The sequence below is a fragment of the Canis lupus genome, chromosome 37 (genome assembly GCF_003254725.2).
Source record: "Canis lupus dingo isolate Sandy chromosome 37, ASM325472v2, whole genome shotgun sequence".
Taxonomy (NCBI): Eukaryota; Metazoa; Chordata; class Mammalia; order Carnivora; family Canidae; genus Canis; species Canis lupus.
The window spans coordinates 21,707,876-21,727,119 of NC_064279.1; the positions used below are offsets into that span (position 1 = coordinate 21,707,876).

Genomic DNA, 19,244 nt, shown 5'->3' on the forward strand with positions numbered 1-19,244 from the left:
CACTCATACAGCCACTCTGCACTGGTTAAAATGACTAGAAGGAAGAATTCACCACAAAAAGAAAAAACCAGAAGCAATACTCTCTGCAGCAGAGTTACAAAATATGGATTCAAATACGATGTCAGAAATTCAATTCAGAAGTACAATGATAAAGTTACTGATGGCTCTGGAAAAAAGTGTAAAGGACTCTAGAGACATCATTACTGCAGAATTGAGATTTAATCAGGCCAAAATTAATAATAGTTTAACTGAGATCTGATCCTGCTAAGGTTAATGAGGTGGAAGAGAGAGTGAGTGACATAGAAGACAAGCTGGTGCAAAGGAAGGAAGCTGAGGAAAAAACAAAACAAAACAAAACAGAAAAAACAATTAAGAACCCACCAGGAAAGGCTTAGGGAAATAAATGGCAGCTTGAGAAGGAAGAATATACTTCTCACTGGGATTCCAGAAGAGACCGAGAGAGAGAGAGAGAGATGACCACAAAGTATATTTGAACAAATCACAGCTGAGAACCACCCTAATCTGGTGAAGGAAATAGGCAATCAGATCCAAGAGATAGAGAGGATTCCACCAAAATCAATGAAAATGATTCAACATCTCAACATTTAATGGTGAAACTTGCAAATTTCAAAGATAAAGAGAAAATTCTTAAAGCATCTTGAGACAAGAGATCCCTAACTAATATGGGGAGAAATATCAGATTAACAGCAGACCTCTCCACAGAGACCTGCAGGTCAGAAAGGGCTGGCAGGATATATTCAGGGTCCTAAATGAGAAGAACATGCAGCCAGGAATACTTTATCTAGCAAGGATCTCTTTCGGAATAGAAGGAGAAATAAAGAGCTTCCAGGATAGACAGAAACTGAAAGAATATGTGATGACCAAACCAGCTCTGCAAGAAATATTAAGGGGACCCTGTAAAAGAAAGGGAGCCCAAAGAAACAATCCACAAAAACAGGGATTGTATAGGTAATACGATGACACTAAATTCATATCTTTCAATAGTTACTCTGAACATGAATGGTCTAAATGATCCCATCAAAAGATGCAGGGTATCAGACTGGATAAAAAAGCAAGACCCACCTGTATGCTGTCTATAAGAGACTCATTTTAGACCTAAGGACACCTCCAGCCTGAAAATGAAGGGGTAGAGAACCACTTACCATTCAAATGGTCCTCAAAAGAAAGCTGGGGTAGCAATCTTCATACCAGGTAAATTAGAGTTTATACCAGAGACTGTAATAAGAGATGAAGAGGGACACTATATCATACTTAAAGGGTCAATCCAACAAGAGGACCTAACAATCATGAATATTTATGCCCCTAATGTGGGAGCTGCCAAGTGTATCAATCAGTTAATAACCAAGGTAAAGAGATACTTATATAATAATACACTAATAGTGGGTGACTTCAACACGGCACTCTCAGCAAATGACAGATTTTCTCAGCAGAACATCACCAGATAAACAAGGGCTTTGAATGATACACTGAACCAAATAGATTTCACAGATATCTACAGAACATTCCATCCTAATGCAACTGAATATATATTCTTCTCAAGTGCAAATGGAACTTTCTCCAGAATAGACCACATACACAAATCACAATCAGGGTCACAAATCAGATCTAAACTGATACCAAAAGATTGGGATTGCCCCTGAATATTTTCAGACCATAATGCTTTGAAACTAGAACTCAGTCACAAGAAGAAATTTGGAAGAAACTTCAACACATGGAGGTTAAAGAGCATCCTACTAAAAGATGAATGGGTCAACCAGAAAATTAGAGAAGAACTAAAAAGATTCATGGAAACTAATGAAAATGAAAATAAACTGTTCAAAATCTTTGGGATATAAGAAAAGTGGTCCTAACAGGGAAATACATCCCAATACAAGCCTCCCTCAAAAAATTGGAAAAAAACTCAAACAAGCTAACCTTGCACCTAAAGGAACTGGAGAAAGAACATCAAATAAAGTCTAAGCCAAGCAGAAGAGAGATAATAAAGATTAGGGCAGAACTCAATGAAATAAATACCAGAACTGTAGAACAGATCAAAATCAGGAGCTGGTTCTTTGAAAGAATTAGTAAGATAGATAAACTCCTAGCCAGCCTTATTAAAAAGAAAAAAGACTCAAATTAATAAAATCATGAAAAGAAGAGAAAGGAACACAGACAATATCAAAGAAATACTAACGATTTTTAAAACATTATGAGCAACTATATGCCAACAAATTAGGCAATCTAGAAGAAATGGATGCATTTCTAGAAACTCACAAATTACCAAAACTGAAACAGGAAGAAATAGAAAACCTGAACAGGCCAATAACCAGCGAGGAAACTGAAGCAGGCATCAAAAACCTCCCAAGACACTAAAGTCCAGGGCCAGATGGCTTCCCAGGGGAATTCTACCAAACGTTTAAAGAAGAAATAATACTTATTCTACTAAAGCTGTTCTGAAGGATAGAAAGGGAGAGAATACTTCCAAATTTGTTTTATGAGGCGAGCATTACCTTGATTCCAAAACCAGACAAAGACACCACCAAAAAGAACTATAGGCCAATATCTCTGATGAATATGGATGCAAAAATTCTCAACAAGATACTAGCCAATAGGATCCAAGAATACATTAAGAAGATTATTCACCATGACCAAGTGGGATATTTCCCCAGGAGCAAGGGTGGTTCAACACTTGTAAAGCAATAAAAAAGAGAAAAAACAAGAACCATATGATCCTCTCAATAGATGCATAGAAAGCACTTGACAAAATACAGCATCCTTTTCTGATTAAAACTCTTCAAAGTGTAGGGATAGAGGGAACATTCCTCAATATTGTAAGAGCTATTCATGAAAAGCCCACAGCAAATATCATTCTCAATGGGCAAAAACTAAGGGCCTTTCCCCTAAGATCAGGAACATGACAGGGATATCCACTCTCACCACTGCTATCCAACATAGTACTAGAAGTCCTAGCCTCAGCAGTCAGACAACAAAATGAAATAAAAGGCATTCAAATTGGCAAAGAAGAAGTCAAATTCTCCCTCTTTGCCAATGACATGATACTGTACATAGAAAACCAAAAAAAAAAAAAAAACCTCCACCCCAAGATTGCTAGAACTCATACAGCAATTTAGCAGTGTGACAGGATACGAAATCAATGCACAGAAATCAGTGGCATTTCTATACACTAACAATGAGACTGAAGAAAGAGAAATTAAGGAATCAATCCCATTTACAATTGTACCCAAAAGCATAAGATACCTAGGAATAAACCTAACCAGAGAGGTAGAGGGTCTGTCCTCTAAAAACTACAGAACACTTTTGAAAGAAATTGAGGAAGACATAAAGAGATGGGAAAACATTCCATGATCGTGGATTGGAAGAATAACTATTATGAAAATGTCAATGCTACCCAGGGCAATTTACACGTTCAGTGCCATACCTATCGAAATACTATGGATTTTCTTTACAGAGTTGGAACAAATCATCTTAAGATTTGTATGGAATCAGATAAGACCCCAAATAGCCAGAGGAATATTGAAAAAGAAGACCAATGCCCAGGGCATCACAATGCCGGATTTCAAGCTGTATTCCAAAGCAGTCATCAAGACAGTATGGTAACAGCACAAAAACAGACACATAGGGATCCCTGGGTGGCGCAGTGGTTTGGCGCCTGCCTTTGGCCCAGGGCGCGATCTTGGAGACCCGGGATCGAATCCCACGTCAGGCTCCCGGTGCATGGAGCCTGCTTCTCCCTCTGCCTGTGTCTCTGCCTCTCTCTCTCTCTCTGTGACTATCATAAATAAATAAAAATTTAAAAAAAAAAAAACAACAACAGACACATAGATCAATGGAACAGAATAGAGAACCCAGAAATGGGCACTTAACTCTATGGTCAACTAACATTTGACAAAGCAGGAAGGAATATCCACTGGAAAAAGGACAGTCTCTTCAATAAATTGTCCTGGGAAAATTGGACAGCCACATGCAGAAAAATTAAAGTGGACCAATCTCTTACACCATACACAAAGATAAACTCAAAATAGTTGAAAGATATAAATATTAGACCAGAATCCATCAAAATCCTAGAGGAGAACACAGGCAACACCCTTTTTGAACTTGGCCACAGTAACTTCTTGCAAGACACACTCTGAAAGCAAGGGAAACAAAAGCAAAAATGAACTATTGAAACTTAAGATAAAAACCTTCTGCACAGCAAAAGAAACAGTCAATAAAACTAAAAGACAACCTACAGAATGGGAGAAGATATTTGCAAATGACATATCAGATAAAGGGCTAGCATCCAAGATCTATAAAGAACTTATCAAACTCAACACCCAAGAAACAAAAAATCCAATCATGAAATGGGCAAAAGACATGAACAGACATTTCTCCAAAGAAGACATACGCATGGCCGACAAGCACATGAGAAAATGCTCCGCATCACTTGCCATCAGGGAAATCAAATCAAAACCACAATGAGATACCACCTCACACCAGTGAGAATGGTGAAAATTAACAAGACAGGAAACAGCAAATGTTGGAGAGGATGCAGAGGAAGGGGAACCCTCTTACACTGTTGGTGGGAATGTGAACTGGTGCAGCCACTCTGGAAAACTGTGTGGAGGTTCCTCAAGAAGTTAAAAATAGAGTTACCCTACAACCCAGCAGTTGCACTACTGGTATTTACCCCAAAGATACTGATGTAGTGAAATGCTGGGACACCTTCACCCCAATGTTCACAGCAGCAATGTCAACAATAGCCAAACTGTGGAAGGAGCCTCAGTGTCCTTGGATAGATGAATGGATAAAGAAGATGTGATATATGTATACAATGGAATATTCCTCACCAATGCTTTGATGTGGATGGAACTGGAGGGTATTATCCTAAGTGAAATAAGTCAATTGGAAAAGGACAATCATCATAGATTTTAAATCATATGTGGAATATAAGAAATAATGAAAGGGATTATAAGGGAAAGGAGGGGGACTGAGTGGGAAAAATTAGAGAAGGAAACAAACCGAGAGAGACTCCTAACTCTAGGAAACAAAGGGTGGCAGAAGGGGAGGTCGGTGAGGAGGGTGGGATAACTGGATGTTAGGCACTGAGAAGAGCATTTGATGGGATGAGCACTGGGTGTTATACGTTGGCAAACTGAATTTAAATTTAAAAATGTAAAAAAAAATCATAAACAGTACTTTATATTTTCAAAAATTACAGAAGTGCTATTTTAAAATGTATTTTCTATAATAAAACATCAAAAGTGCTAAAGCATTCCATTATGATTTTATAAGACAGTACATACATATGAAAAGTAGACTAAGAAATATTAGGAAGTAAATGAAGTAGAAAACATATATAAAAGCTTTTGATACTTCACACACACCCAAATAAAAATAAACACAATTGAGACTTATAAAGAACAGCTGTGCAATGAAAAAAATAAAGATATAAGTATCATAGTAAAAATGTTAAATGTATAGGCAGAAAGAGACAAAATAAAAATAAAACATTGTTGGTGTTTCTAAAGAAGAAAAAAGTGGAATAAATGGAAGAGAAAAAACTAAAGATACAGTGAAAGCAAATCATTCATAGTTGGGCAGAGATGGGAAGAGAGATTAGGTTGTCCTCAGACTTTGCCCATGGTACAAAGAGTGGAATATTTCTTTACAAAAATTTGAGAACTGATGGTGTCAGGTATTATAGCCAGTCAAAATTCCTCTTGAAGTACCGAATGATCAAGAAAATGTAAAAAGTATGGGTGCAGAGGATTAATTTAAATATATATTAAATAAAAACTGGGAGGACGGGATGGGGGGCACTAAATAACTATGAGATTTGTGATGATTGACCAAATACGTGTTATGATTTTTGATGTTGTAATATTAACAATATGATTTCAAGGTTTTGGGAGGTTGGTAAAAGAAAAGTGGGAGGAATTACACATTTGTTCATTTCCTTTTTAAATTGTACTTTTCTATAAGTGAAAAAAATAAAAATTTTAATATTTTTGTCTTAATGTTAGGATGTCTTTTAGAGAATGATATCTTGTAATAAATATTTACTTGATGGAGCAATGCCTTTAATTCTGCTTATTTTGTTTTATGATTAAATTCTATATTACTGTTATTTCACTATTGTTTTTTTTGAGTGAGAGAAAGAATATGAATGCAAGTAGAGGGAGTAGCAAAGAGAGAATCTTAAACAGGCATCATGCTCAGTGTGGAGCCCAACACAGTGTGACCCCAAGATCATGACCTGCTCCAACATCAAGAGTCGCATGCTTAACTGACTGAGCCACCCAGATGCTCCAATAATTTACCACCTTAATAAAATAAATTCATACTTCTTATTTTTTGTAAAGCTCTGTCTCTCCTTAGAGCTATGGAGAACAATTACTGTTCTGGAACAATTACTCTAAGAGTTAAAGATGATTATTTCAACAACGTGGGCTTTGGAGTATAAACCTTTAAAAAATGTTTTGTACTTATATTTTGGAAATCATTAGAAAATAGCAGATAAATTTTCTACAAAAACAATAATTCCTTAAAAATAAAAAAGTAATTTATTCTGTATGTTTTAGCACTAATCTCAAAAAAAACTATAATAAGTAAAATCCAAGCATATTTATTAATATCCAAATATATTTTTTTAAAGCACCAGGTATTAAATATTTTAAGCTTGTGAACCACGTGGTCTCTCTTAAAACTATGCAACTCTGCTATTGTAGTGGGAAAGCAGCAATAGGTATGTGTAAACAAATTGGCATATTCTAATTAAACAGTATTTGCAAAAATAGGACCATGGACCATGGTTTGTTGACCTCTGATATATATTGACACATATCATCAACTTTAATAATCAAACTACTATCAAGATCTCTCAGAAATATTGAGATAAAGACACAATTACAAAGTGGCCCTATTAATGAATTTATTAATTTTATTTCCTTATTCCTGATATTAATATAATATTTAATCTTTATATAGAAAGTTTCAATCAAAGAGAGTGTCACTGAGTAACCCACATACATATTAACATACACATCAATCTTAGTATCTCTTCATTTTTTAAAAAATGCCAAAAATCAAGTAAGGAGGAACAAACTTTGCTCCAAACAGTTCTTAGATGCTGTACTGTTTGACTTCTTCCTTTCCCCTTTATATTTACAGACTTCAGCAATGAATCTTAGAATGTTGGAGCTGGATTGGCACTCTGTGTACATCAAATTAAGTAATCTCATTCTCATAGGAAAGATTGCTGTCACTGATTGAGAAACTTGACCATGGTCACTCTGCTAGTTCTTGTCAAAATTAGGATTGGAACTCAGTCTCCTAGCTCCCATTGCAGAGGTTTTCCCACTACACGATACTAACCGAATATGACATGGCTTAAGCCAGAGAGGAGCCAGTTGATCAGACCTTAACTAATTGGTTATCATATTGGAAATGTGCTTATATTGACTCCTGGGTTATCATCATTATTAATTATCCTGCTTCTACTCTTTTCTATTTTAAAATAGGGTTGGAAAGTTCATTAAAAGCAATTAAGCATTACAAACAAGGAATAGTACTGCTCTGTATATATCCTGTTCATTAAAAAAAAAAAAATCCTTTGATAAATTGGCAAAAGGCAAAACTGGAGTTTTCTTTCCTTCTCAGTTATTTCTAATAGTTTAGATCAGTGGTTCTCAAACTTTACCATGCATCCAAAATACCTGGAAAACTTTTAAAATACAGATTATTAAGCCCCAACCTCAGAGTTTCTGATTCAGCGGGTTTAGGATGAAGCCTAAACACTTCTATTTCATTATTTTCTTTTCTTAGTATATCCCTTTATTAGATGGGGACAATTATTATGTAGTCATTTCATGAGACAGAGTAAATGAACAGTATAAAGATGGCTTTACCAAGTGACTTTATAAATTGAAGTTAACTTAAATTTAGTCAGTTTTATGCTGCTAATTCTATACAGTGCTTAGGATAGAAGATGACTATAGAATTTCCCTATAAAATGTGGTTCATGTACATTTTTGCCATTTATAAAACTACTTCATGCCTCAAGTACTTAAATTATCTTCATTAGCATTGTGTAAAGTTAGAAGAAACATTTAGGTGCTAACTCCTAAAACATGAACTCTTCATTTCTCTCTATACAGTGAAAGATGCAGATGCACTTTGTACGGACATACAGATTCTGTGAACAGCATTGAGTTTTTTCCTTGCTCCAACACTCTTCTCACAGGTTCTGCAGATAAGTCCCTGTCTATATGGGATGCAAGAACAGTAAGCAAATTATCAACCTTTTTCTAGGTTTTAAGTCTAATGTTTCTTGGTCATTCTTTAGATACTGGATACAACTTATAAAATAATTGTGCAAGGGCATGGAGGGTAAAAGAATGGTGGTAAGTTTCTATTTACAAGATCTTGCTTATACACTTTTATCCACCCTGCCTCCTAAATTTAAGAGTTATAAAAATAATGCAATTACTTCATAAGGCATTAATTCAGCAATTACTTATTGACGTAGAAACTCTGCTGGTATAGGGAATATGAAAGGGGAACACGGGGATCCCTGGGTGGCGCAGCGGTTTAGCGCCTGCCTTTGGTCCAGGGCGCGATCCTGGAGACCCAGGATCGAATCCCACGTCGGGCTCCCGGTGCATGGAGCCTGCTTCTCCCTCTGCCTGTGTCTCTGCCTCTCTCTCTCTCTCTCTGTGACTATCATAAATAAATAAAAAAGGGGAACACATAGCACTTCTCCTTAAGGGTCTTGTAGCAAAGAGAAACAGACTATCTTAATGCAGTGAGGTATTTTTTTAAATGGAAAGAATATATAAGGTACAGGAGGAAAGCAAGAACTATTATCTGCCTGAAAGACCATGGATGGATTCCAAGAGGAGTCTGTGCTTGAGCTTAGAAGTGGAGGATAAATAGGATATATCAGGTAGTCTTGAGAAGGGTGGATTCTGGGAACAGGTAGTGCATGTACAAAGCAGTAGGAATGTGAGACTGCAATAGCATATTGCAGGAATAATGAAATATATGAATAGAGCTTATGGAGGAAAAAAGATATGGCAGGCAAGAGTATACAAATAGGCAAGGACAAGATTGTAAAGTATCCGATTCAGGTTTTATAGTGTTTCAGAGGGAATCTATTAGAATGTGAAGGAATCAGGGTAACATAATAAAATTTGCCTTTTATAAAGACTAATATAATATGGTAGTTGAGTAAGGGAGTCAGTTTTATTGAGGAAGCTGGTACAATAGGCTATGAGTGGATGGGAATTTGAACTGGGAGATTGTAAAAAAAAATAGAGGAGAATATATTAAATACAGGAGTTTTAACTCTCAGACTGTTCTTTTTAAAAGTATTTTATTTATTTGAGAGAGAAAGAGAGAGAGAACACAAGCTGGGAGGAAAGGCAGAGGGAGAAGGAAAAGCAGACTCCTCACTGAGCAGGGAGCCTGACCACTGTGTGTGTGTGTGTGTGTGTGTGTGTGTGTGTATTGGGGGGCACAGAGCTTAATCCTAGCACCCCGAGATCATGACCTGAGCTGAAGTCAGACACTTAACCAAGTGAACCACCCAGGCTCCCCAACTCTCAGAATTTGAAGAGTGACTGGAGGTAGAGATTATGGGTTATTGTATATAAGGTGACTAGCTGTGTCAGTTTGTCCAAGACTGAGGAATCTCCTGGGTTATGGGATTTTCAGTGTTGAAACTAGATAGTCCTAGGTCACTGTTGCTTTAACAGAAAAATAGATGTAAAGAAATGGAGACAGAAGATAGCAACTGCATTTTTTAAACACTTTGGATGTGAAGATGAAAAGGAGAAAAGACTGTAGCTCTGGAATCAAAAACAAAGGATCCTCCTTTGTTCAGACAGCAAACAACATGCTTATTTGTGTAAAGAAGGAGCAAGGGGAGAGAAAGGGATTGAAGATGGAGGAAAGAGAGAAGAGAGCACAGAGGTTTATTGAGCACAGCTTTTAGTAATTTGAGAAATGCCAAGATATGCAAAACAGAATCTCCATATCCTTTCTTAGCAACATTTAACGAGGATAACAAAGAAAACAAGGACTCCAGGAGACTATACAAAAAAGAAGAAATATCCATAGTTTCTGATTCCTGGGTCACTGAAGAAATACAACTTAAAACTTCTCCCATTTATCTTCCCATATAAGACACATGACTAACATCAATAAAGGAATATGATGCTGAACATACAGATGATGGGAATAGCAATCCGATTCAATTTGGTAGGCCCTATTTAGTCCTCTGAGACAAATCAATTTGGGATGAAATAGAGAACAAGAAGTCCTCAGGTTCACACATTACAGGAAAAAAAAAAAAGCTAAAAATGCCTTAGACATCAACTTCACATGTTGCAAAAATTTAGACTTCTGCTGAAGCAGAAGTCAAAAGGCACTGAAGAAAAAGAGTGTCAGACATGACTTAAGAATAAAATCTGAATGATTTGTTGTTGAGTACATAGGTCCTGCAACCTCCTCTTTGCTTTAGAATAGCTTAGACTCTGATGCAGCAGAGTTCACTCCTGCTAATGGAGCATCAATGGAAAAGCAAGATTTTCAAATGCATTTAGCCTAAATACTTAGATGGGAAGTGCATATAAAAGCAATTGGTAAAGGAAAACCCACAGAGAAAATATTAATTTAGCAGTGACCTAAATTTTATGTTCATTTTCTCTTGATTTTAGGGGTTCACCACCCCCCCCGAAAGTGCCATAACTGAGTATTCTCAGAAAACATGTCTCTTATTTTCTCTCATATGAAAAGCTGAAGCACTAATGCTTGGAAGTAAAACTGTTCTCATTAAGAGAAGTTGCCTGACATATCTGCCTTAAATGCACAGAGTTGTGTACTGATGGTGACCTTCCTACCTGATGTTGCAAGCCCTTCTTGTATTGTTATTCCCCGTGCTATCTCTGAGAGCAGAAAAAAGAAATTCAGCACAGCACAGGGTCTTTAGGATACAGCAGCATAGCACTGACTTAGATGTATGTGCATAGAAAGGTTGTGAGTCCCAAAAGTATCTCTTTAATCCATATAAATATATATCTTAAATTGGTTTAATGGCAAATTAAAATTTATATTACTCTACATGCTAGCTTTAAATTAATTAATACTAGAGGTCTTCTGGGTGGCTCAGTCGTTTAACATAGCAAGCCTCATCAGGGAGTCTGCAGGTCCCCTGCCACAGCAGATAGGGACCTTGCAGGTATCTTGCAACAGGATCCTAATTCCCCTACTCTACTGCAGACTTAACCCCTCCATCTCTGTAGCAGGAGTTTTCTAAAGCAGCTCCAGATCTCCTCCCATAATAGACATGCACAAACCTGCTAACACCACATGCCCTACCCCTGTACTCTCTAGTGGACCTGTCCCCTCCAAAGGTCCTTGGTCAAAGCCCATCCAAATTGTTGTCACAAGTCAGGCAGTGTGCAAGTAGCCCTGAAGGGGTCAGAACCACTCCAAAGTGAGAACACACCACACACACAAGTCCAACTGTGGCCCCAGCAGTGGTCTTCAGGAAGACATCTGGTGTAAGTGTAGTCCCTACCCACCAACAAAAGCATCTGACTCTTGATTTCAGCTCCAGTCATGATCTCAGAGCCCTAAGATTGAGCCCTGCATCAGGCTCTGTGCTCAATGGGAAGATTGCAGCAGATTCTCTCTCTCCCTCCCTCTGCCCCTACCCCTGTTTGTGTGTTCATGCACACACACACCCTCTCTCCTAAATAAAGAAATAAATCTAATAAATAAATTTTTGAAAAGTTAATTAATAATAGGAAAGGACTCTAAAATATTTTGATGTAAATTAAATGTCATTCATAAATAATAGTAAATGCATCATTGATCAGAAATAAAATTAATCCAATGAGTTTATGTTCTGAAAACATTTTCAAAACAGATGGTAAAGTATATATACTTAAATTGATATTTTGTAATATAGAATTAGGATGTAAACCAAAGGGAAATTGACTTATTTTGTTATTAATAATTAAACAATACAAGTTATGAACCAAAATATTAATATGAAAATCTACAGGTAATATATTGATGTAGGAGTGAGTTAGGGGCAGACAGGGCTAGGCAGGGAAAGATAAGGAAAGGTCCCAGAGTCAGGCTCCTACCCATCCCAAGATAACAGAGTTAAGACAGTAAAAACAGAAAAATAAACCTGGCTCCCTAGCTCCAAAATATTAGAGAGTATCCCCCTTTAAGGGCTACTAAGTAATCACAGAAATCCCAGATGTAAAGAAATGTTATGGAGGTGATATTAACCAGAGAGAAGGGAACTGGTTGTTTGTGCTCACGATATTTACAAAAAAAACATCTTGTTTGTTACATGTCCACCATGTTTCTTTTAAATATAGACATGATATTTACAAATCCACCCTGATATTGACAAGAAATTTACCAAGCTTCCTGGTCAGTTTCCTATAAAAGACAGACCATAAAAATCTTCTGTGGCAACCCTATCTTGACCTCTCTCCCATTTGAGAGCTTTCTTTGTATCTCTGCTTAATAAACTTCTATGGCTTTGCTCACTCTGTTGTCAGTGAGCTTCATTCTTCAACTCTATGACACAAGAACGAAGCTCTCCCGTATCAATACAGCAACTTTAGAATTAAATAGAATGGTTTTACTAACCTTGTATTAGGCAATTCCAGTGATTTTGTTTCAGATCCATTTCACTTGTTTAAAACACAAAACCTTGAAAAACATAGATTTAAAAAAAATTATAGCTTTTTATTTATTTTTACAGCTTTTTAAAAGTACATGTTATATGTTGTGACTCTCATATGAAATTATTAGCTCTATGAACCATCCTGATAGTTCATGAAGGAGTTAAAGAAGAAATTTATTTTTGTAGTTGAATATTAAGAGCTATTAAAAAAAAAACAGGGTTGCTATAGTTTCTTTGATGTGAGAATAAAAACTACACAACATTTCAATATGGATGGCATTGTTTGGACTTGTAACATGAACCGCATCTGTAGTGTGCCAGTGTACTTCTTCTTTATAACTTTTAGAGAGTGTTAATTCCTTGATAAATGATAAACTGTCTGATTATACTGAAAGTCTGAGCCTAAAGGGAGATGAATGACTTCCTTCTCTTCTTAGTAAAGCAAGGACAGTCCATTTTGTCACCTCAATGTGATCAATTACTATTGAGACATCCTCTAAAATATCTTCTGATGAAACATGAAAATGACCAGTGGATTATATTCCTATAAATTAATTTTAAACCTCTTTCTCCCATTTCCAAACATATACTAGTCTTAAATCATTAACCTAATCTAACAGCTTATTGTCAAAGATAATGAATGTAGAGACCTCTGAGTCAGTCTCTAAGTCAACCGGACAGATCAGCTCTGAATTTTGTGGGGATGAGGAGACGGATATAAATCTCTATAATTACCAAATGGAGGCTGTTAAGTAGCCTGCAGTTTGAAAACTCATGAACTTGCTCTGTTTTATAGGACTACATGCAGAAAGTATTCTTTCCCTCGAAGTTATGAAACAGTGAAGTTTTTTTATTAAAATTGAAAAATAAGATTGTAACATTGCCAGAAAATGATGTATAATATAGGACATTTAATGAAAACTTACAATGCCCTCTCAAAAAGTGACATGAAAAAAATCCCAACATACATCAGTAATTTGGAAGCCCATTTAAAATAAATGCCATGAGATTATTAGTCATTCACAAATCTAATGAAAACATTAAGCTTTCTGATTATTTTTAAAGAATGTGATCACTGTATAGTAAAACATAGAATAGGATGAGTAATATGTCTCTGAGTTGTTCAGAGCTGGCCTGGCAACAGGCAGAGTCTCTTGTGATGAATCAGTCTCTTATGATGAATCAGACACAGAGAGTTTGTGGCCAGGATGCCTTTGGTAGCTATGCCTTGACCCCTAGACTAACTGCAGGCTCTTATCCAGCATACAATGTTGTCCTGACTTAGCTTTAGCCAAAATACCCAGTAACTGGTCACTGTGAATTTGGATAAAGTAGGGAGGCTAGAAACTCACCAAAAAACCTTTTACTTTTAAGTCTTGTCTGGTGCCTAGCCCATTGTCAACTCCGTAGTTCAACCTGTACCCTGCATACACCTGTCGGTTTCCCCGGATGGAAGCTGGTGAATTCTCAGAGGAGACTGGCATTATTCAGAAGCTAGAATGGGAAAATAAATGCAAAGCTTGCACCTTCTTTCTCTAGGTTTTATTCTTCAGGCACTTTCAATTTAGTAATCTTTATTGAAGAACTTTGTGCCAGACAAAACCCTAGGTTCTGGATTGTTGACTGTGACAGAGTCCCTGCCATTAGTGAGCACATCATCTATTAATTACTATGCAGTGGTAATAAAGATATAAATATATATGATATATATATATCATATATATATACACACACAGAGACACACACAAAGACAAGTTATTTTAAAATACTGTAGTTATTGTTGTATATAACTATAGCTTTGGGTTTTGTATGTTTGTTTGTTTTTCACAAAAGCTCACTATTCCAAGATGTGATTTTATGGCTAATACTGATTGGATACCTCCTATGTGCCATCACTCTACCTGCATCATCTATGTAATGCTTACTGGAATTAACATCATTGTCTATATTAGAAATTGAAAAAACAAAAGCTTAAAGGAATAGAATATGTTGCCCAAGGTCAGCCAATTGGCCAGTGGCAGAATCAAGAAGCAGTCTTACTCTCCAACCTCAACTCTGTATTATTATTTTGTGGTGTCTAATTTTTGTTGGTTCTCACTGAAAATTAGAATAGTGTTAAAATGACATTTCGAGGAGAAACAGTGATTTAATATGCCTGTATTTCCCAAAATATTAGGTTACCACAGTAATTCAGTAATTCACAAGTCAGATCTATTGCAAGGATTTAGCAACCATCAGAGCTGCAAATGATGCCTCACAGATAAAAAACTCTAAGGGAAAAAGTGCCTGGTCTGTAGCTATCAATCTGGATACTGGATGTTTAAATTCATCCACCAATTATGCAAAGGCATTTTTGTTAAAATTTTGCTAGGCATTTTTCTCATCCTGAAGTTGATTGATTGCCCTTATAAACTAATCAGAAGTTCTCAGATACAGGCAATGTGGTACAAACAGATATGTTTGAGAAAATAAATGTATTCAATTGTGTTTCTATAGAATCCTGGGTTTACATCCCGAATTATCTTGTCGTTATATCAGACAGTATAGCACAGTAGTAGTACACATTCTGACTAGAGTCAAACTCAAATTCTGCTGCTTACTAGTAGTGCAGTATGGCCATAATTGTCTAAAATCTTTGTGCCTCAATTTCCTCATTTGTGAAATGTAGATGGTAGTAGTAGCTATCACATAAAGGTGTGATGGGGATTAAATGACTAATCATAAGTGCTTAGAGGATTGACTGATATAATAACGTAATATTTTTCAGAGATTCTTATAACAGCTGATATAGTTGTTTACCTACTCATATTTGTCTGTCATGTAACTGTGAGCTTTCTTCTCTAATTTCGCAATTGTTGGCAAACAGAGGCTCAGTAGATTTTGGAAGGAAGAGAGGGAAGGGGGAAAAACCATTCATCAGATTTTTTTTTTATTCCAGAAAGCATTTTACTTGAAAAATCCACTGTTTTCTAAAAACTAAAAACTAAGTATTTTAACACACAATTAAAAAATCACATACTAAAGAAGTTAATTAATTTATTTAATTTTAAATCTTATTACACTAAGATTTCAAAAGATTGTACTTTAACTCCTAAAATGCTGTGTTTCTTTATATATCTCATCCACAACACATAAAATCTTTGCATACATATCACAAATATATCGTTCTTTTTTTCTCTTATCTTTTTTAGTTAACAAAAATAGCATTATAGTGGCCAGCAGTGGAAATACTAGACTTTTGTATATAGGTTCCAGGCTTTGAAAAATACGTCATATTTCAATAGAAACAATGATTAATCACTATGTGTTTCTAACTGAAACATACAGATAGATCAGTTTTATGCGATTATTTCAGTTCTGTAAGTTAGAAGTAACTCCTTCATACTTCATGTAGTTCATTTACATTTAATCCAATAAAGATGTAAAGTTGTGGTGTAAGTGGACATAACAATAAGTAACATCTCTAACCAATTCCTTAGAAAAAGTTAAATATTCTCAATAACACTTTACTCTTGTCATGACTAAGGCACCCCTTTACTTTGTCTTTTATATTGAATTGTCTGGATTGGATTGCATTCTAGTGTTGGAGAGACCAATCCAAAAGAAAAACACCAGATATTAAAAACTTATCCTTTGAATAAAAATAACAGGAGCTAAACCTCAAAAGCTTTTCCCCATATGCTTACTCAATTTATATTCATTGCTGAAATGGTAATCTGTATCAATTTGAAAGTATATTATTAGTAGAGAAATTATTATCTAGGAGAGTATGATATTTAGGTATAGACAATTCATTTCTTGTGTTCCTTAGTAATAGCTATAAGAATAGCTAGTGTTTATTTTGTTAGGTAGATTCGACACATGATTTAAACATCATAAACAATTATTGCATGTTAGAAACTATGTTCACCATATTATAGATGAAGACAATGACTATCAGAGGTGTTTAAGTTTTTCAAAGGTCCACACCTTGGGCACCTGGGTGGCTCAATCCATTAAGCATCTACCTTCAACTGAGGTCATTGTCCCAGGGTCCTGGGATCAAGTCCTGCAGTGAGCTCCCTGCTCAGGGTAGGCAATCTGCTTCTCCCTCTACCTTTCCTCCCTGCTAGTGATCCCTCTCTCATGTTCTCTATGTCTTGAATAAATAAATAAAAACAAAGATCCACAGCTCTAAGTGGTGGTCTTAAGATTGCAACCCTGAGACATATGGGTGGCATAGCTGGTTAAGCATTAGACTCTTGGTTCTGGCTCTGGTCGTGATCTCAGTGTTGTGAGATGGAGCCCTGTGTTGGGCTCTGCACTCAGCACAGAGTCTGCTTGAGAGTCTCTCTCCCTCTCCTTTTGCCCTTTTGTTCTCTCTCTCTCTCTCTCTCAAATAAATCTTAAAAAAAAATAAAAGATTGTGATCCTGTTCCTTCTGGCATGAAAGTCCATGTCCCTTTACTGCTACAAATTATCTCTATGTTATTTAATGACATTAACAAAACTTGGTTATTGAAAGGCATTTGTAAACATCTGTCTATGACACTGAGTATGGTAGTGTCCCAATAAAATGAACACCTGTAAATCTAATTCAGCTTCATCACCTTGCTTCCTTTATTATAATATATTTTCTTAGGAAAGAATAAGAGTAAAATCATTTAGTTATCCTTGTATGTATCCTTGTATATCCTTGTAAAAATTATATAACATATTGCAAAGTTAAACAGAGATTTTTCTTTCATTTCTCTTTGAATAACATAAATGACTGTTTCTTACTTTTATTCATATTGCCAGTGAAATTATACGGATAGATGATTGTTGGGAAGTTAAAGCCAAAGAAGAGGCATGAATGTCATCTTTTTTAGATGTGATAGAACCTAGATATGGTCTCTTGGAAAAAAATTTTTAGAGGGGGGCCTATTTGAATTCAGTAGGTCCCATAGGATTTTCCTGTAAGAATATTGAGGACACCTTAATCATAGAGCTTGTTTGACCAAAAGTAAATGCCAGTGCATCACCTCTACCCTTTCTGCCTTGACTACACTGTAGAGAAAATGTAGATTTCTAAGTCCAATAGAATGGAGTTTGAATCCAGATTTTGTCACTTTCTAGTTGTATCTAGTAAGGCATGGTGTTCAACACCTGTAAAGTTCAGTATTTTCTTTTTAAACATAAATAATAATTAAATCACAATGTTAACACTGGGAATATGTATTTTGAAGTCAAAAATGAAGCTTTTTCCCTTGATTGGTAGCTGAGAATGCTAGTGGCAAGTCTTCTCATGATTTGCAGCTCTGTCTCTTTGGTTGATGAGTTAAATGGTGCTTAATGAAATTGAACAATTGCACTGCAGATTGCTTTACCCAGTGTTTTGTCTGTCACTTTCAAGAACTCAGTGACTGTAATTCATTGCATCAATTTGTAATTCCACCATCCCTGTGGTGTTTGTTTGACCTATCCTGCTTGTAGTCCCCTAATTTCACTTTAACATATAGAAATTACTTGGGAATAATCTTGTCACTTGTTATTTATTCTTTTATACATTCAACCTATTAAAGCTTCAATAATGATGACTTGGCTGTACTTCAAGATAGTCTTAACTTTGAATTAATTGTAGCACTACATCTTAATTATAATTTTTAGGTACCATTGATGAAACTAGAAATTAAATGCAGCATTTTTTGGCAAGTGTTTCTGGCATCCTACTGTGGTTGTGATCAGTGTAAGGTAAAGCTACACTTCTTGTTATGTAGAGCTACAGCACCAAGAAATTATTAACAGTTAGTTAAAATGCATTTCTAATGGATAATCATGAACACTCCATATAATCATTTTTTGACCGTTAGTTATACTCAGGCCTTTTATTACTTGACTACCTAGCATCCAAGAAGCATTCTCATCTGGGAAAAAGCTAGCAATGTATGAAATTTGGCATGAGGCCAGACTGAAAAATTCTTTTTTGTTTGTCTGTTTTTGTTCTTGTTCATTTTTGTTAGTTTGTTTTTGTGGCTGCTGGGAAGTTAGCAAATGGGCATGCCTTTCTAGAACTTTGAATTTGGAGAGAATAATGCAGAGGCAGAGGACAAAGTAGGAAATTGCAGTTGAAGTATTTTTGAGAGTCCCTAATTAGAGGAAGTGTCTTAGCCAGATTCTCAGAAATTTTACAATGTTTAATATTACTTACTTGCCTTAGTTCTTACAATTTTTTTTAACAAACTAATTTTTTTTCTCTTTTGGGGGGAATGATGGGTAGTAGTTAGCAAAATAAATTTCTGTTGCTTATGTTCATGAATCCTAAAGGATACACACATCAAAACCCAAATAACTCCAAATTATTAAAGGTAGCTTATTAGATACTGAATGAATATAATTAGAAAGCGCAAATCAACAATGAAAAGGAACCCATGAACCATAGCACTTATGAAGACTTATAAACCAAAGGAAAACATTTACTTTACTACTTGAGTATGTGTTTGTGTGTATGTTCATCCTAAATTACTTATGGGTCAAAGAGTAACAGCATCTTAAAATTATAATGAGGAATTTA

General features: G+C 35.8%; 1 protein-coding gene and 1 long non-coding RNA gene across 11 annotated transcripts in view; one reads left to right on the top strand and one right to left on the bottom strand.

Moving 5' to 3' along the window:
* SPAG16 (sperm associated antigen 16) overlaps positions 1-19,244 on the top strand; it is a 916,366-nt gene that overhangs the window by 557,332 nt on the left and 339,790 nt on the right. For all 10 annotated transcript variants that reach the window (XM_049106785.1, XM_049106782.1, XM_035710943.2 and 7 more), the window contains one exon: positions 8,157-8,283. In XM_049106785.1, coding sequence (XP_048962742.1) covers positions 8,157-8,283 — 127 coding nt within the window. The remainder of the gene's footprint in view (positions 1-8,156; positions 8,284-19,244) is intronic.
* The window catches only part of LOC112656655 (uncharacterized), a 189,055-nt gene continuing 182,485 nt past the window's right edge, over positions 12,675-19,244 (bottom strand). Inside the window, exon 6 of the long non-coding RNA XR_007409011.1 lies at positions 12,675-12,738. This is a non-coding gene — a long non-coding RNA (uncharacterized LOC112656655). The remainder of the gene's footprint in view (positions 12,739-19,244) is intronic.